A 20,140-nucleotide genomic window follows, 5' to 3' on the forward strand; every position below is an offset into this window, starting at 1 on the left:
CATTCACATCAACAAACACTTTGAGCTCTCACAGAAGACAATTATTCAACATTTTTGATGAGCCACAGTTTTGAATTTTTCAATATTTAATTTTTTTTAATTTTATACCTAGGTTTGGTTTTGTATTTTTCCTTTGTAACTCTCCATGTGCTAGACTCTTCCATATTTTCACAGCTTTTGTCATTTACAGAAAGAACACTTGCTCTTCTGAGATCATTGTTATGTATTAGGTGAATATTCTGTTGTCTCTCATTTAAATTGCTTGGTGGAACATTTGCTTACACTGTGCAATATGCATTTTCTTATGTGAATGCTTTAAATTCAGTTGAGATTAGGCTCTTTTAAGCCCTATTTGCTGCCTTCATTGGTCACTTTGCTTTATTAGTGTAGTACAGGATGTTAGATTCTGTAATCATCACATTTATCTTAGTAGGTACCAAGTGATGTTGTTTATATAAACAAGTGTGTTGCTTTGATTTTTAGACCACCACATGCCATGCTTGACTATTTTATTATTTCAAGTATGTGTTAATGCAAAGTAGACCACATCCATAATAGTGTTAAAAACAAAATTTGCTAGCAAGGTAAATAAATACTTTAAATGGCATACAATAACGGTGCCTGGGTAGCTTAGTCGGTTAAGTATCCAACTCTTGATTTCAGCTCAGGTCATGATCTCACAGTTTGTGGGTTTGAGTCCTGCATTGGGCTCATGCTGACAGCATGATGAGCCCAAGAGTCTGCTTGGGATTCTTTCTCTCCCTCTCTCTCTCTGCCCCTCCCCTGCTCACTCTCTCTCAAATAAATAAACTTAAAAAAATTTTTTTTAAAGGCATACAATAGGTGGAGCCCTATGTTTACATTTTTCTACTTAAGGTGCTTTTACTTTTATTTTGTTTTCATTTCAGTGTTCAACCCCAATCAAAGTTGTTTAAGATACCTCTTCACACTGCACATACCTAAATTAAGCTATGTCGAAAACTATTGCGTAGCCAAAGTAATGCTATGAAATTATTTGCAGAATTAACCTGTGATATTCTTTTTGAATTAGTGTTTCTGTTTTTCTTTGAGTAAATACCCAGTAATAGAATTACCAGATCACTGGGGTGTCTGGGTGGCTCAGGTGGTTGTGTGTCTGACTCGATCTGGGCTTAGGTCATGACCTCACAGCTCAGGGGATCGAGTGCCATTTCAAGCGGTGCTGTCAGCAGAGAGACTGCCTGGGATTCTCTCTGTCTCCCTCACTCATGCTCACTCTTTCTCCAAATAAATAAATATTTTTAAAAAAGAATTACTAGATCATGTGGTATTGCTATCTTTAATTTTTTGAGGAAATTCCATAGGGCTTTCCACAGTGGTTGCACAGTTGACATTCCCACCAACAGGGCTTGAAGATTCCCTTTTCACCACATCTTCACCAACACTTGTAACTTTTTTCTTTTCTTTTTCTTGTCTTTTTAATACTAGCCAGATTAAAAAAAAAAAAAAAAAAAAAAAGACCCAACTACCTGCTGCCTAGAAGAGACTCACTTCAGCTTTAAGAACATGGATAGGATCAAACAGGATGGAAAAAGTTATTCCAAGTAAATGGAAACCAAAAGTGATCAAAAGTAGGTATACTTGTATCAGGCAAAATACAGTTTTAAGTTAAAAATTGTAGGGGAGCCTGGGTGGCTCAGTCGGTTGAGCATCCGACTTCGGCTCAGGTCATGGTCTCACGGTCTGTGAGTTTGAGCCCCACGTCAGGCTCTGTGCTGACAGCTCAGAGCCTGGAGCCTGTTTCTGATTCTGTGTCTCCCTCTCTCTCTGCCCCTCCCCCACTCATGCTCTCTCTCTGTCAAAAATAAACATTTAAAAAAAATTGTAACAGAGACAAAAAGATAATTATGTATTGATAAAGGGACCAAGTAATAAAGAATATATAACAATTATAAATATATATACACCTAACACCAGAGCACCTAAATATATTAATCAAACACTAACAGGTCTGAAGTGAGAAGTAGACAAAATATAATCATAACAGGAGACTCTGGTACTCCATTTTCAATAATGGATTGATCACAGGGAACCTGGCTGGCTCAGTCAGAAGAGCATGTGACTCTTGATCTAGGGATTCTGAGTTCAAGCCCCGTGATGGGTGTGGAGATTGCTTAAATAAATAAATAAATAAATAATTGATCAGGCAGACAAAATCAATAAGGAAACACTGAACTATACTTCAGATCCATTGGGCCTAACTGACATACACAAAACATTGCATCCAACAGCAGCAGAATACACACTCTTCTCAAGGGCACACAAATATTCTCCAAGATAGATGATATGGTAGGTCACAAACAAATGTTAGCATATTTAAGAAGACTGCAATTATACCAAGTATGTTTTCTGACCACAATGGTATGAAACTAGAAAGTAACAAGGAAAACTGGAAACTCACAAATAAGTGGGAATTACATAACACATACTGGAAATCAATGAATCAAAGAAGAAACCAAAAGAAATCAAAAGGTAATTTTAAAAAGCCCTTGAAACAAATGAAAATGGAGACACAATATACCAAAGCCTCTTGGTTGTAGTAAAAGTAGTTTAGGTAGTTCATAGAGATAAATGCCAACCTTAAGAAACAAAGATCCCATGGGCACCTGGGTGGCTCAGTCAGTTAAACGTCTGACTCTAGGTTTCAGCTTGGGTCATGGCATTAGGGTTTGTGAATTCAAGCCCTGCATCGGGCTCTGCGCTGACATTGCAGAGCCTGCTTGGGATTCTCTCTCTCCCCCTCTCTCTCTGCCCCTTCCCTGCTCTCTTCCTCTCTCAAAATAAACGAATAAGCTTAAACACACACACACACACACACACACACACACACACACACACACACACAGATCCCAAATAAACAATTAGCTTTACACCTCAAAGACATGGAAAAGAAGAACAAATTAAGAAAAAGTTAGCAGAAGGAAGGAAATAATGAAAATAAGAGCAGAAACAGAGACTAGAGAAACAATAGAAAAGATCAATGAAGCTAAAAGCTGGTTTTTTTGAAAAGATAAGCAAAATTAACACACCATTAGTTAGACACACACTATTGAATAAAACTGGTGAAAATGGACATTGTCTTTTTTCCAAAGAAAAAAAGGAGCAAAGACTCAAATAAATTTAGAAATGAAAGAGACATTACAACTGATATTAGAGAAATACAACATACCATAATATCACTTAGAACAATTATGCCAACAAATTGGATAACGAAGAAGAAATAAATTGCTAGAAACATAGAATATATGAGACTGAATCATTCATAGAAAATCTTAACAGCCAATAATGAGTAGGAGACTGAATCAGTAATCAAAAACACCTCAACAAAGAAAATCCCAGGACCAGATGGTGTCACTGGTGAATTCTACCAAACATTTAAATAATTAATAATCCTTCTTAAACTCTTACAAAAAACTGAAGAAGGGAGTACTCACAAACTCATTTTACAAGGCTATTACTCTGACACCAAAGCCAGGTAAGGGCACTACAAGAAAAGTACAGGTCAATATTCTTGATAAATACAAATGTAAAATCCTCAACAAAATAAGAACAAACAGAATTCAGTACATTAAAAGGGTCATACATCATGATTAACTGTGATTTATACCTGGGATGCAAAGATGTTTCAATGTATACAAATTAATAAATGTGATTCATCACATTAATGGAATAAAAGATAAAAAATCATCTCAATGCATGCAGAAAAATCATTTGACAAAAATTTAATATTCTTTCACGATAAAAAAATTCTCAGCCAATTAGTCAAAGAATGTACCTTCCACATAAGGAAGGCAACATATGGCATGCTCACAGCTAACTTTATAATCAATGGTGCAGCAAGCTTTTCCCCTAAGATCAGGAATAATACAAGGATGCTCATTCTTGCCACTTCTTTTCAACATAGTATTGAAAATACACATATTTCTAGACATGTTGTATTTTTCATGCCCCTGAATTGATAGCTTTAAATTTTCATTTTATATCTGTTGCATAAACTTTATTTTTAAAAATATTCTATACAGAAACCTTACTACTTTCCATTTCTAATAATTAACGTATACATTTTCATCACCTATGCATACAATTTTGTCAACAAATGTGTTTTGTTGCTTTCCAATCATTATACCAATTTTTTTTTGCCTGATTTCCCTGACTAGGTCTTTCAATACAATACTGAATAAAACTGGTGAAAATGGACATTGCCTTTTTTCTAGACTTTAGACGGAAAATTTTCTATATACCAGTAAATATCAAATTTTCCTATATTTTATAGCCATATATAATATATATTATGTCATGATCAGATTAATGAGGTTCCTTAGAAAGTAAAAGGCAAAATGGAAGGCCCATGAGGAGAGAGAAACTTGGGTCTTTATTTTCCTTACATAATTTCCCTGTCACTATATTATCATTTCCTTCTCACAAAACTTCTGTATGTTCTGGAGACCCTGACTTTCCCATGCCTCCCCATAAGGGCCAGGTGGGGCCAACTTCCATCAAGACCTCTCAAAGTAGATCACTCCATGCTACATGCCGAAGGTTTTATTTCCCAGATCCAAATGGCCAATTATCTGCAGCATCAAACACATGTTCACAATGACACAAAGAATTTTCTCACACGTTTGCACATCTTTTTGGGGTATGCCATGTTCTCTGCAGAGGTTCCCATGCAAAGCCTTACTTCTCAGAGTAAACACTGAGGCCCTGCAGAGAAAGGTCAGCTAAGCAGGACATAGGGAGGAATCAAGTAGGAATTTTATTGCAGAAATCGTATTTAGCCACACAGGTCACAACATCCCTGCCACACAGGACTTGTCCCCGCCAGGATGCTCTCCTAAAGATTCTTATGGGAGCAGAACTGGCCCCACAACAAAGAATAAAGAAACATTTTTAGAGATAGCAGGTGGGATTTTTATGTTCAGATTCATACTTACCCATGTAAGCTATGCCAGGCACATCTTCCACATTCCCTATGGGTTTTTCTCTGAGGACCACTCAATTCTCAGGAAAAAGAACTGGTGCTTCAGGGAGAGGGTAAAACAGGATCTGTGGTGGTATCACACAGGGTCTTTATGTACAAACACCATAATTTATATGCGCTTGAAAAATAAAATAAGTAAAAGTGAGGTCTCCATAACAGTATGCGTTAGGCCACCAGACACAAGAACAGTGAAATGGACAAAGAAGAGAATAGGAAATCAGGGAAATCAGACACACAGTGTCTGGAATGCAAATCAAGTTTAAATGGGGACACATGGTTATCAGCAACCTCCTGCAAAAGAACAGAGAGGAAAGATAAAGGGGACAAATATGAGCTAAAAACATGTTCTCTGCCAGAATTTCATATATAGATGAGGGAACAGATACCATAGATGAAAAAAAGGTTTCCCTGAAGTCACACAATCTGTGGGTAATGGAATAAGCATTAAAACCTATGACCATCTACGTCTTTCCATCACACCAAAGTCCTAGTGGAGAGGAGTAAGAGAAACAAGTGTCAATTCCAAGATCCTAGGACTATCCACTGACACAGACCAACTTATATTCTTTAAATGAAAAACAAAACAAAACACAACAAAAAAACCAAAAGACCACATTTATTGGACCTTATCAATCCATCTTTCCATCTATCTATAAGAATATATATATTTTTTTACATGTACCTTTACAGGAACAATCAAATCCTTCCCTCAAGCACAGTTTCTAGGTTGTGGCATCTTTTGACTCAAGTTTTCTTCATGTGCTCTATGGGGATTTATTTCACAGCCATAATTATGCTAAGCTAACATTAATAATATTACTACTGGTCCAATCTTATTATGTAACATAATCACAAATATGTAACTTCAAAATAGATTACATAACTTGTAATTAATTCAGTTCACAATCTCAAAAGTCTTATTTACATGCCGTAGTGAAAATACCCATTATTTATATAACTGAGATGTTTGTATTATCTTTGATAAAAAAATAAACATATTAGAAACTTTATTTCATTTCTTAAATTTTACCAGTAAAGATGCCCCCAAACTCATGAAATCTGTAAGTTTGTGGTATTTATTAAGGCTTAAGCAGATACTGAAGACTTTCCTGTGCTTAGTCCATTCTTACAATTTTGCCACTGTATGAATTCTTTGATGTACAGTGAGTTGTGACTTCTGGATGAAGGCTTTCCCACACATAGCACACTGATAGGGTTTCTCCCCAGTATGAATTCTCTGATGTACAACAAGGTCTGACTTCTGGGAAAATGCCTTTCCACATTCTGCACATATGTAAGGTTTTTCTCCTGTATGAATTCGCTGATGCCCTGGGAGGTGAGACTTCTGAGAGAAGGCTTTCCCGCATTCACTGCACACATAAGGTTTTTCTCCTGTGTGAATTCTCTGATGTCCAATGAGATGTGACTGCTGACAGAAAGCTTTTCCACATTCACTGCATTTATATGGTTTTTCTCCAGTATGTGTTCTCTGATGTATGATGAGCTGTGACTTCCGGGAGAAGGTCTTCCCACATTCAGTACATTCATAAGGTTTCTCCCCAGTATGAATTATCTGATGTATAATGAGTTCTGACTTTCTGCTGAAGGCTTCCTCACACTGAGTGCATCTATAGGGTTTCTCCCCAGTGTGAATTCTTTTATGTATAATGAGGTGGGACTTCTCACAGAAGGCTTTCCCACATTCAGTACATTCATATGGTTTCTCTCCAGTATGAGCTCTATGATGTATAATCAGCTGTGACTTCTGGGAGAATGCCTTCCCACACTGATTACATTCATAAGGTTTTTCACCAGTATGTATTCTCTGATGTATAATGAGAGGTGATTTCTGGGAGAAGGCTTTCCCACAGTCACTACATTCATATGGTTTTTCCCCAGAATGAACTCTCTGATGTATAACGAGGGATGATTTCTGAGAGAAAGCTTTTCCACATTCAGAACACTCGTAAGGTTTTTCCCCAGTATGAGTTCTCTGATGTACAATGAGATGTGACTTTTCACTGAAGGCTTTCCCACATGCACCACAATCATACGGTTTCTCTCCAGTATGAATTCTTTGATGTATAATGAGTTGTGACTTTTTTAGAAAAGATTTTCCACATTCAATGCATATACAGGTCTTCTCTCCAGTTTCAACATTCACATATTGAAAAAGAGACTGTTTACTGCTGATAATCTTTCCACATTGACTATCTTCACAGTGTTTCACTCCATTATTAATTTTTTCATGCTTAGAATAGGAAGAAATAGGTGTACTCCTACATCTAAAATTCTCAACAGTGTTTTTTCTTGCATAACCCCTATTACAACTGAATAAGTTTATATTAGGTATCAAGCTCTTTTCAAATGAGTCACATTTATACAATCTTTGTCCTGAAGCATCTAGGTCTATGCAGTCATGAAATATTTTTCCTGATGACTTATATGTATAACCTGATTCTTCAACAACTGTTTTGTTTTTGATGACCATGAATTGCCTGAGAAGTCTGTCTTTATTTTCCTGATGTCTCTCCATCTGGTCATCACCCTGCCAGACCTTAAAAATGGAGTATAGTGAAGGATCCCTTGTTACACTTTCCAATACCTCCTTATGGAAGGAAACATCTCCAGGTATATCCAATTGAGGGTTGTCAAGTCTAGTCTCCCTCTCTGAAAGAATAAAGAAATAAAATCAAATAGATATAAAGATTTAGTAGAGGACAAAAGGGGCAAAAACAAATGAATGATACAGGACAGTCCATGAGACAGAGAGCTGGGAAGGCAACAGGCCATTTAAAACATATAAGTTTATCACGTGAGAAATTAAAGATGGACTTGACTTCCAATAGTGGTGGCATGAGGTAGTTGAGGAATTCTTCCCAAAAAACAAGTACAAAAACAAATAAAATGATTTTTAAAAAAACAACCAATTCATGGTACAGAAAAACTACCAAAGGCAGGTCATAAGCTGAAAAGTGCTTATTCACCAAAAACTTCTTTCTTAGATAAGAATGGGGAGCTTGTGGAATTTTTTCTCAGATTTTCCCATCTCCCCCATCCCTAGTTTATGGGGCATTAAAAGATAACAAAAAGCCCCATGATATACGCCTTAATGCTGTTAGTAGAGCAGCTAGAAATTTAACAGGGGAGTTTGGAAGTAAGAGTCAGAGAAAGGTTGAGATAATAAACTTTCTCTGTACCCCCACCCAAGCACTAAAATATGTGTGCAAAGAGACCCTAGAGAGCCCAGCGGTGGTTGAAAATTTGGAGACTTGCAAATTTGCTTTACTTTTAAAGTGGTCTGACACATCCACAACTCAGGCAGCCAAGAGTGATGGCTTTTGATGTCTAATACAACCTCTGTCCATAACACAAGCTCACTTCTACTTTATGCAGATGAAGGGGAGTCTCTTAGAGAGCCAGGCTTAAACAAAAACTAAGCAAAGACATCAGCATTGACAGTCTATGGGAGAGACCGATGTCACAGTTTAAGACCAAGCAAGTTAAATGCCTCTAAAACAAAACAGAAACCCTTAGAAGGACCAGAAGAATCCAGACTACGACATATTATCGACAATACAGAATGTTCAACTAAAAATTGCTAGACATATAAAGAAACAGAAAACTGTGACCTAAACTAAGGAACAAAATCAGTCAATAGAAAGTGACTTTCTATAGGTATTGTATTTCATAAACAAAGATCCCAAAGAAGCTATTATAAACACATTAAACACGTTAAGGGAGAGGCGCCTAGGTGGCTCAGTCGGTTAAGTATCCAACTCTTGATTTTGGCTCAGGTCATGATCTCACGGTTTGTGAAACCAAGCCCAGCACTGGGCTCCGTGCTGACAGTGTGGAGTATGCTTGGGATTCTCTCACTTTCTGCTCTTCTCCCACTTATGTGCACTCTTTTTCCTTCTCAAAATAAATCAATAAACTTAAAAAAAAAAGTTAAGGGAAAAAAGGCTAGGGAATGGGTGAATATGCAATTTTAAAAGAAAAAAAAAGTATATAAAGATATTAGTTTGACTATAAAAAGGCAGAAAGAGGAAATTTTGAGTATTAGAACTTTTTTATATCATGACTGTGTAGTTAAATTACTCTATGCCTAACATTTACTCTGTGTAGGTTAAAACATAAAAGAACCAAATGAAAATTCTAAAGCTGAAATTAAATTTCCACCAGCTGGGTCATTAGATTTGAGAAGCAGAAGGCAAAATCCGAATCCATAAACTTGAAGATATCACTAAAAATTAACTAATTCTAAGAACAAAAAGAAAAAAATATATAAAAACAAACAAAACTTCAGAAATCTATGATGTAATATTAGGCATTCCAGTATAGGCGGGATTGTAGTAGTAGGAAGAGGGAAGAGAAAGAGGCAAAAAAAAAAAAAATTAGAAAAATGCCTTTAAAATCATCTAATTTGATGAGAAACATTAATTTACATATCCAAGTAATTCCATAAACCACAGGTAGAATACCTAGACAACTAGTCATGTCAAAATTAAGTTGTTGAAAACTGAAGACAAAAAGAAAAATCTTGAAAGCAGCAAGAAAGAAAAAGTGAATGACAAATTCAAAAATACTAAAAACAAGCAACCTGTCAATCAGGAATTCTGTATCTAGGGAAACTTTCCTTTAAACATGGCAAAATAAAGGCATCTGCAGATAAACAAAAACATTTGTTAGCAGAACCGAATGACAGAATATACTAAAGAAATTATCTCTGACAAAATAACACCAAATGGTAACTCAAATCCACAGGCCCCTAGAAATTTTTTTACGTATGTCAGTAAATATAAGGAATTTAAATATGTCTGCCTTTTCTCTTTTGATTTTCTTTAAAATGCTTTTGTTTTATTTTTTATTTTTTTAAATTTACATCCAAATTAGTTAGCATATAGTGGAACAATGATTTCAGGAGTAGATTCCTTAGTGCCCCTTACCCATTTAGCCCATCCCCCCTCCCACAACCTCTCCCGTAACCCTGTTTGTTCTCCATATTTATGAGTTTCTTCTGTTTTGTCCCCTTCCCTGTTTTTATTTTATTTTTGTTTCCCTTCCCTTATGTTCATCTGTTTTGTCTCTTAAAGTCCTCATATGAGTGAAGTCATATGATTTTGGTCTTTCTCTGACTAATTTCACTTAGCATAATACCCTCCAGTTCCATCCACGTAGTTACAAACGGCAAGATTTCATTCTTTTTGATTGTCGAGTAATATTCCATTGTCTGTGTTTATCCACATCTTCTTTATCCATTCATCCATCGATGGACATTTGGGCTCTTTCCATACTTTGCCTATTGTTGATCTTGCTGCTATAACATGGGGGTGCATGTGTCCCTTCGAAACAGCACACCTGTATCCTGTGGATAAATGCCTAGTAGTGTAATTGCTGGGTCGTAGGGTAGTTCTATTTTTAGTTTTTTGAGGAACCTCCATACTGTTTTCCAGAGTGGCTGCACCAGCTTGCACTGCCATTTAAAAAGCTTTTTAAAACAAAAATAACAACATATTGTCCCATTTATGACAAACATAAGTGTAACATACATGATTAAAAGAACAAAGCAGCACCAAATGATCAGGGAGAATAGAGAATGGAGCTATGTTAGTGCAAAATTTCTATGTTTTGCCAGAAAAATATAGCAGCATTAACATGCAGTAGGTTATAAGAAGTTAAATATCATATTGTAACCCCTATAGCAATATTACATGTATGTAGAGACTGAACTATGAATAAAAATTCTACAGGGAAATTAAAATGGTATACTATAAAACATTCTTTTAACACAAAAGAAGACAGGAAAATAAAAAGGACCAAAAGAGACATTAAACAAACAGAAAACAAATAGCAAAATGGCAAACATAAATCAAAACAAATCAATAATTACATTAACTAGAAATGGAATAATATTCGTCAGAAACTGTCAGTCTGGATAAAACAGTTAAGAATCAACTATACATTGTCCATAATAAGTTCACTTTATTATTTTTTACATATTTATTTATTTTGAGAGAGAGTGCAAGTGCATGGGGGAGGAGCAGAGAGAGAAGGAGACAGAATCCCAAGCAGGCTCCACACTGTCAGTTCAGAGCGCAAAGCAGGGCTCAATCTTACAAACTGTGAGATCATGACTTGAGCTGAAATCAACAGTCAGATGCTTAACCAACTAAGCCACCCAGATGCCCCAAGAAATTCACTTTAAATTCAAAGACAAATAGGCTGAAAACAAAAGAATGGGGAGAAAAACATCATGCAAGCTATAAGCATAAGAGAAGTGAAGTAGCTATATTAGTATTAGACAATATAGACTTCAAGATAATAAATATTATTAGAAACAAAGAAGTATATTTCCAAATTGTAAAAGGAGATTTGCAAGAAGATATAACCATTATAAACATATTTGTACCTAACCATAGATGCCCATAACACACATATTAAAACTAACAAAAATGAAAGGAAAAAAAGACAAATTAATGTCTACAGATTTCAACATCCCTCTCACAAGATGTATAAAAGAACAAACACACACACACACACACACACACACACACACACACACACACAATAAGCATCAATGAACCTGACATCTATAAATACCCCATCTAACAACAAAATACACATTCATTTCAAGAATATGTGAATCAAACATCAGAATAGACTATATACTGGGCTGCAAAACAAACTGTAATAATTTTATGAGGACAGAAATCATACAGCGTATATTCTCCAACCATAATAAAATCAGAAATAAATATCAAAAAGGGATCTCAAAAATTCCCCCAATGTTTGGAAAATAACATACTTGTAAATAACCTATGTGTCAAAAAGTCCAATAAGGAATTAAAAAATAACTTGGGAATGCAAGCTGGTGCAGCCACTCTGGAAAACAGTATGGAGGTTCTTCAAAAAACTAAAAATAGAACTACCCTACAACCCAGCAATTACACTACTAGGTATTTATCCAAGGGATACAAGTGTGCTGTTTTGAAGGGACACATGCACCCCCATGTTTATAGCAGCACTCTCAACAGTAGCCAAAGTATGGAAAGAACCCAAATGTCCATCGATGGATGAATGGATAAAGATGTGGTATATATACACACACAATGGAGTATTACTTGGCAAGCAAAAAGAACGAAATCTTGCCATTTGCAACTACGTGGATGGAACAGGAGGGTATTATGCTAAGTGAAATTAGTTAGTCAGAGAAAGACCAAAATCATATGACTTCACTCATATGAGGACTTTAAGAGACAAAACAGATGAACATAAGGGAAGGGAAACAAAAATAATATAAAAACAGGGAAGGGGACAAAACAGAAGAGAATCATAAATACGGAGAACAAACTGAGGGTTACTGGAGGGGTTGGAGGGGGGATGGGCTAAATGGGTAAGGGGCACTAAGGAATCTACTCCTGAAATCACTGTTGCACTATATGCTAACTAATTTGGATGTAAATTATTTTAAAAAAAAAAGAAAGAAAGAAATTAGAAAATAACTTGAAACAGGGCGCCTGGATGGCTCAGTTGGTTAAGCGTCTGACTTCGGCTCAGGCCATGATCTCGCAGTTCTTGAGTTCAAGCCCCGCGTCGGGCTCTGCTCACAGCTCAGAGCCTGGAGCCTGCTTCAGATTCTGTGTCTTCCTCTCTTTCTGCCCCTCCCCTACTCATGCTCTGTCTCTGTCTCTCAAAAATGAATAAACGTTAAAAAAATTAAAAAAAAAAAGAACTTGAATGAAAATGAAAACAGTATGTCAAAATTTGTGAAACACAGTTAAAGCAGGACCTAGAGGACAAGTTATATGCAGGTGATGTTCATTTTGCATGATTCTGACATGCATGAATTTCAGTACAGTTTAGTTAAGTAATACCAATCTGGCATCAAACCGTTAACGTTTTAATTACCACAGTATAGTACCTGCGGCTAATAGCATAAAGTACAAACTTCACTGCCAGCCTTGAGTCCACAAATCAATATGTAAATAACAGATACACATCATGCTCAGTACTCAATCATTTCACTTATTTCAAAGTCTGTTGTCAGTTATTAATTCTACATCTGTTATCTGATACATATACAGAACGCAAAGTGTATAGATGTGTTTCCTCTTTGTCTCCCAGTGAAAACCCACACAGCATTTTACAAAAATGGTAACTGAAACAGGGAACTGGCCTACAAAGATGAAAATGCAACAGAGAAACAACACTAACAATACTGGATGTGGTTAGAAGATAGATGATGGTGGAAATGTTGGGATTGCCACTATTCATAAGTCTTTAGGTATGTAGACAGAAGGATTTAGTGAAGGTAAAAGTTAATTGACATAAATTCTTAGGTTGTGATGAAAAGAATAAATATATTACAGAGAAAGTGACCCTGGAAAAAAATCTTCACAGTATCTTGAACATAACTCTCAACACTGAAAACGAAAAGGGTAAAATGTTGGCGGCTGATCCAACCTTGGAAGAGTTTGAGAATTCAGTAAGATATAGAAAACAGGTCCATTTCCTATCATAAGTTATACAAGGATAAGAAGGTAGACACTGCTCAAACTACTCTGTACAGGGCTGTTAAAAAAAAATAAAAGACATTTTCAATGCTGTCAATGTTTTAAATTGCAAGGTAGTAAATATTTGTTTTACTATCTCTATACAGTCATAACCAACATTGAGATCATTTTTAATGTTTTCATAAAAAGTTTTAACAAATTACAAAACAATTTTAATTTTTTCCATTGATTATGAAGACTAGTTTGCAAAGTTTTGGCCTGTATGGTTAATTTTTATGGTCCTTTGCTACCACACAGGTGAGAACTACCTGTATTTAAATGCTCATATTAGAAAACAAAACAGATCTCAAATAAATAATCTAAGCTTCCACCTTAAGAAGCTAGAAAAAGAGCAAATTAAACCCAAAATAGGTAGAAGACAGGCAATGGCAAAGTAGCAATGAAAAACAGATCTCTAGACCAGATCCTACAGACATAAAAGAACAATAGGGGATTATCATGAAAAATATGATACCAATGAATTTGACAATTTGGATGAAAGACAAAAATTCCTTCAAAGACATGAATTACCAGAACCCACTCAAGAAAAAATAGATAACTTGAATACATTCACATCAAGGAAAGAAATTTGGTAAATAAAAATCTTCCCACAAAGAAAAGTCCAGACCCAGACTGGTAAATTCTATCACTGTAATATACCATAACCACGAGTATAACAGCTTCTCCAGGTCTGTGAGTTCTTCTAGCAAATCATCAAACTGCAGGGTGGTCTTCCAGATCCCTAACACAAGCAGCAAACCAAATCCAGCAATACATAAAAAGATTTATACACCATCAGCAAGGGGAAATTGTCCAGGAATGTAAGGTTGGTTTACTATCCAACAATCAATTAATTAAAATTCAGTAATATATCATAATAAGAAGATCTCAGTAAATGCAAACAAAAATTACATTTGTCAAAATCCAACACATTTTTCATTACAAAAAAACACCAAAAAATTAGGAATAGAAAAGAAATCCCTCAACCTGATAAACGGCATGATAACCTATAGCTAATATACTTAACACTGAAAGATTGGATATCCTCCCCACAAAACATCAGGAATAAGACAAGAATGTCCACTCCCTATTCTATTCAAAATTGTACTGGAGGTTCTAACCAGGATACTTAGGCAAGAAGAAGAAATAAAAGGCATCCAATGTGTGAAGGAATATAAAACTATCTCTTTTTGTAGGTGACAAATCATTTATACAGAAAATACTAAGAGATCAACTAAAGAACAATTAGAACTAATAATAAATGGGGCAACTGAGTGGCTCAGTCAGTTAAGCAAGTGACTCTTGATTTCAGCTCAGATCATGATCTCATAGTTTGTGAGATCCAGCCCTTGTGTCGGGCTCCATGCTGACAGCATTGAGCCAGCTTGGGATTCTCTCTCCCTCTCTCTCTGCACCTCCCCTGTTCACTCACACTCAAAATAAAGAAATAAAAACTTACAAAAATAAAAATAAAAATAAAAAAGACCTGGGGTGCCTGGCTGGCTCAGTTAAGCATCTGACTTCAGCTCAAGTCATGATCTTGTTATGGTTCATGGGCTTGAGCCCCACATCAGGCTCTGCACTGACAGTGTGGAGCCTGCCTGGGATTCTCTCTCTGCCCCTCCCACTTGCTCTCTCTCTCTCTCTCTCTCAAAATAAATAAATAAGCTTAAAAAAAAAAAGGGGGGCACCTGGGTGGCGCAGTCGGTTAAGCGTCCGACTTCAGCCAGGTCACGATCTCGCAGTCCGTGAGTTCAAGCCCCGCGTCGGGCTCTGGGCTGATGGCTCAAAGCCTGGAGCCTGTTTCCAATTCTGTGTCTCCCTCTCTCTCTGCCCCTCGCCTGTTCATGCTCTGTCTCTCTCTGTCCCAAAAATAAATAAACGTTGAAAAAAAAAAAAAAAGAAATAATAGGGATGCTTGGGTGCCTCAGTCAGTTGAGCATCTGACTTTGGCTCAGGTCATGATCTCACGGCTCATGAGTTCAAACCCCACGTTGGGGTCTGTGCTGACAGCTCAGAGCCTGGAGCCTGCTTCAGATTCTGAGTCTCTCTCTGCTCCTCCCCTGTTCACACACTGTCTCTGTCTGTCTATGTGTCTCTCTCTCAAATATAAATAAAATAAAATAAGTTAAAGAAAAAGAAATAATGAGTTTATTAGTAAGTTCTCAGAATACTAGACCAATATATAAAAATAAATTACATTTCCACGGGGCGCCTGGGTGGTGCAGTCGGTTAAGCGTCCGACTTCAGCCAGGTCACGATCTCACGGTCCGTGAGTTCAAGCCCCGCGTCGGGCTCTGGGCTGATGGCTCAGAGCCTGGAGCCTGTTTCCGATTCTGTGTCTCCCTCTCTCTCTGCCCCTCGCCCGTTCATGCTCTGTCTCTCTCTGTCCCAAAAATAAATAAAAACGTTGAAAAAAAAATTTAAAAATAAATTACATTTCCATACACTTGCAATGGACAATCCAAAAATGAAATTAACAATACAATTCCATTTATAATAGCATCAAATAAAATAAAAGACTAAGAAACAAATTTAACAAGTATGAAATTTATACTCTGAAAACTATTGTTGAAAAAAAGTAATGATCTAAGTGAAAGGAAAAAATTATATGCTCCCACTGATTAGAAGATTTAATATTGTTAAGACAGCAATACTACTCAAATTGATCTAAAAATTCAACGAATCCCTATCAGAATCTAAGAATACGTATTTGTAGAAATGGATACTCTTTATTCCAAAATTCACATGAACCCTGAACAGCCAATGTTTCCAGTCTTGGAAAAGGAGAATGACATTTCCCAATTTCAAAACTTACTACAAGCAACGATAGTCAAGAGACTGGCACAGGGGCGCCTGGGTGGTGCAGTCGGATAAGCGTCCGACTTCAGCCAGGTCACGATCTTGCGGTCCGTGAGTTCGAGCCCCGCGTCAGGCTCTGGGCTGATGGCTCGGAGCCTGGAGCCTGTTTCCGATTCTGTGTCTCCCTCTCTCTCTGCCCCTCCCCCGTTCATGCTTTGTCTCTCTCTGTCCCAAAAATAAATAAACGTTGAAAAAAAAAAATTAAAAAAAAAAAAAAAAAAGAGACTGGCACAGAGATAGATGTACAGATAGGCAGAATAGTATAGTCAGAAATAAACTCTTTCATTTATGGCTAATTGATTTTTGGCAAGAGTGCCAAGACCATTCAATGGGAAAAGAAAAATCACTTCAATAAATGGTGCTGGAACAAATTCATTCTATGAGGCCAGCATTACCCTGATTCCCAAACCAGGTAAAGACACCACACACACACAAAAAGAGACCTAAAGGCCAGTATCTCTGATGAATATAGATGCAAAAATCCTCAACAAAATAGTAGCAGATTGAATTCAACAATACATTAAAACTATCGTTCACCACAATCAAGTGGGATTTATTCCCAGGATGTAAGAGTGGTTCAATATTTGCAAAAAAATCAACTGATGTGTCCCATCAAGGATAAAGCCATATGATCATTTCAATAGATGCAGAAAAAGCATTTGACAAAGTATAAAATTTATTCATAATAAAAACCCTCAACAAAGTAGGTTTAGAGAGAACATACCTCAGCATAATAAAGGCATCATATATGAAAAGCCCACAGCTAACATCATACTCAATGGGGAAAAACTGAGAGCTTTTCCTGTAAGGTCGGGAACAAGAGAAAAATGTCCACTCTCACCACTTTTATTCAACAGAGTACTGGAAGTCCTAGCCCTAGTAATCAGACAAAAAGAAATAAAAGACATCCAAACTGGTAAGGAAGAAGTAAAACTTTCACTATTTGCAGGTGACATGATATACTATATACCGAAAACCCGAAAGACTCCACCAAAAAATTGCTGGAACTCATATATGAATTCAGTAAGGTCACAGGATACAACATTTATGTACATTTCTATACATTAATAATAAAGCAAAAAGAAATTAAGGAAACAATCTCATTTACAATAATACAAATACCTAGGAATAAACTTAACCAAAGAGGAGAAAAACCCATATTCTGAAAACTAGAAAACAATGATGAAAGAAATTGAAGACACAAACAAATAGACATTCCATGTTCATTGATTGGAAGAACAAATATTGTTATTTGTAAATTGTTATATAGTAAAATGTCGATACTACCCAAAGCAATCTACACAAGTATTGCCATCCCTATCAAAATACCAACAGCATTTTTCACAGAACTAGAACAAACAATCCTAAAATTTGTAGGGAACCACAAAAGACCTTGAACACCAAAGCAACCTTGAAAAAGAAAAACAGGGGGCACCCGGGTGGCTCAGTCGGTTAAGTGTCCAACTTCGGCTCAGGTCATGATCTCCCAGTTTGTGGGTTGGAGCCCCGTGTCAGGCTCTTGACAGCTGGGAGCCTGGAGCCTGCTTCAGATTCTGTGTCTCTCTCTCTGTCTGCCCCTCCCCCACTCCTTCTCTCTCTCTCTCTCTCTCTCTCTCTCTCTGTCTCTCTCAAGAATAAATAAACATTAAAAAGATTTAAAGGGGCGCCTGGGTGGCGCAGTCGGTTAAGCGTCCGACTTCAGCCAGGTCACGATCTCGCGGTCCGTGAGTTCCAGCCCTGCGTCGGGCTCTGGGCTGATGGCTCAGAGCCTGGAGCCTGTTTCCGATTCTGTGTCTCCCTCTCTCTCTGCCCCTCGCCCGTTCATGCTCTGTCTCTCTCTGTCTCAAAAATAAATAAACGTTGAAAAAAATTTTTTTAAATAAATAAATAAAAAATAAAAAAAAAAATAAAAAGATTTAAAAAGAAAGAAAAGAAAAGAAAAGAAAAATTGGAGGGACCAAAATTCCAGACTTCAAGTTATATTACAAAACTGTAGTAATCAAAACAGGATGGTACTGACACAAAAACATAGATCAGTAGAACAGAATACAGAACCCAGATATAAACCCACAATTCTATGATCAATTAATCTTCAAGAATATACAATGGGAAAAAGACAGTCTCTTCAACAAATGGTGTTGGGAAAACTGGACAGCTACATGCAAAAAAATGAAAACGGATCACTTTCTGAAACTGTACACAAAAATAAACTCAAAATGGATTAAGGATCTAAATGTGAGACGTGAAACAATAAAAATCCTAGAAGAGAGCACAGGCAGTAATTTCTCTGACATTGGCCATAACAATATGTTTTTAGATATGTCCTCTGCGGCAAGGGAAACAAAAGCAAAAATAAACTATTGGAACTACATCAAAATAAAAAGTCTGCACAGCAAAGGTAACAACCAACAAAACTAAAAGACAACCTATGGAATGGGAGAAGATGTTTGCAAATGACTTATCTAACAAAAGGTTAGTATCCAAAATATACAAAGAACTTATACAACTCAATACCTAAAAAATAAATAATCCAATTAAAAACTGGCAGAAGACATTTGCAACTACGTGGATGGAACTGGAGGGTATTATGCTGAGCGAAGTTAGTCAGACAAAGACAAATATCATGTAACCTCACTCATGTGGAATTTAAGATACAAAATGGATGAACATAAGGGAAGGGAAGTTAAAATAATAGAAAAACGTGGAGGGGGAGAAAACCTAAGAGACTCTTAAATACAGGGAACAAACTGAGGGTTGCTGGAGGGGCTGTGGATGGGGGGGATGGGCTAAATGGGTAAGGGGCCTTAAGGAAGACACTTGTTGGGCTGAGTACTGGGTGTTATACATATGAATCACTGGAATCTACTCCTGAAAACATTATTGCACTATATGCTAACTAACTTGGATGTATATTATAAACAAACAAATAAATATGGGGTGCCTGGGTGGCTCAGTTCGTTAAGTGTCCGACTTCGGCTCAGGTCATGATCTCACAGTCCGTGAGTTCAAGCCCCGCGTCAGGCTCTGTGCGGACAGCTCTGAGCCTGAAGCCTGCTTTGGATTCTGTGTCTCCCTCTCTCTACCCCTCCCCTGCTCATGCTCTGTCTCTCTCTGTCTCAAAAAAAATTTTTTTTAATTAAAAAATAAATAAATAACAATGGGCAGAAGACATGAACAGACATTCCTCCAAAGATGACATCCAGATGGCCAACAGACACATAAAAAATAAAAAGATGTTCAAAATCACTCATCAGGTAAATGCAAATCAAAACCACAATGAGATATTATTACCTCACACCTGTCAGAATGTCTAAAATCAAAAGCTCTACGTTAACTAAAATTTAAATTGAAAAAAAAAGTAGGGGATGGGCTCAAGAAACAACAAATGTTGTTGAGGATGTCAAGAAAAAGAACAACTGTGCATTGCTGGTGGGAATGCAAACTGGTACACCACTGTGGGAGACAGTATGGACGTTCCTCAAAAAATTAAAAACAGAACTACCCTATGATCCAGTAATCACACTACTGGGAATTTACCCAAATACAAAAACACCAATTCAAAGGGATACATGCACCCCTATGTTTACTGCAGCATAGTTTACAATAGCCAAATTATGGAAGCAGCCTAAGTGTCCATCAACAGATGAACAGATAAAGAAGATGTGGTATATATACACAATAGAATATCATTGAGCCATAAGAA

General features: G+C 36.7%; 1 protein-coding gene across 7 annotated transcripts in view; it reads right to left on the reverse strand.

Moving 5' to 3' along the window:
• Window positions 1-5,618: 5,618 nt before the first annotated feature.
• The window catches only part of LOC121045228 (zinc finger protein 300-like), a 33,871-nt gene continuing 19,349 nt past the window's right edge, over window positions 5,619-20,140 (reverse strand). For all 7 annotated transcript variants that reach the window (XM_040497920.1, XM_040497927.1, XM_040497936.1 and 4 more), the window contains one exon: window positions 5,619-7,690. In XM_040497920.1, the coding sequence (XP_040353854.1) occupies window positions 6,147-7,690 (1,544 nt within the window). In that variant the 3' untranslated portion in view covers window positions 5,619-6,146. The remainder of the gene's footprint in view (window positions 7,691-20,140) is intronic.

This window comes from Herpailurus yagouaroundi, unplaced genomic scaffold, assembly GCF_014898765.1.
Source record: "Herpailurus yagouaroundi ecotype Mexico unplaced genomic scaffold, PumYag 29, whole genome shotgun sequence".
NCBI lineage: Eukaryota > Metazoa > Chordata > Mammalia > Carnivora > Felidae > Herpailurus > Herpailurus yagouaroundi.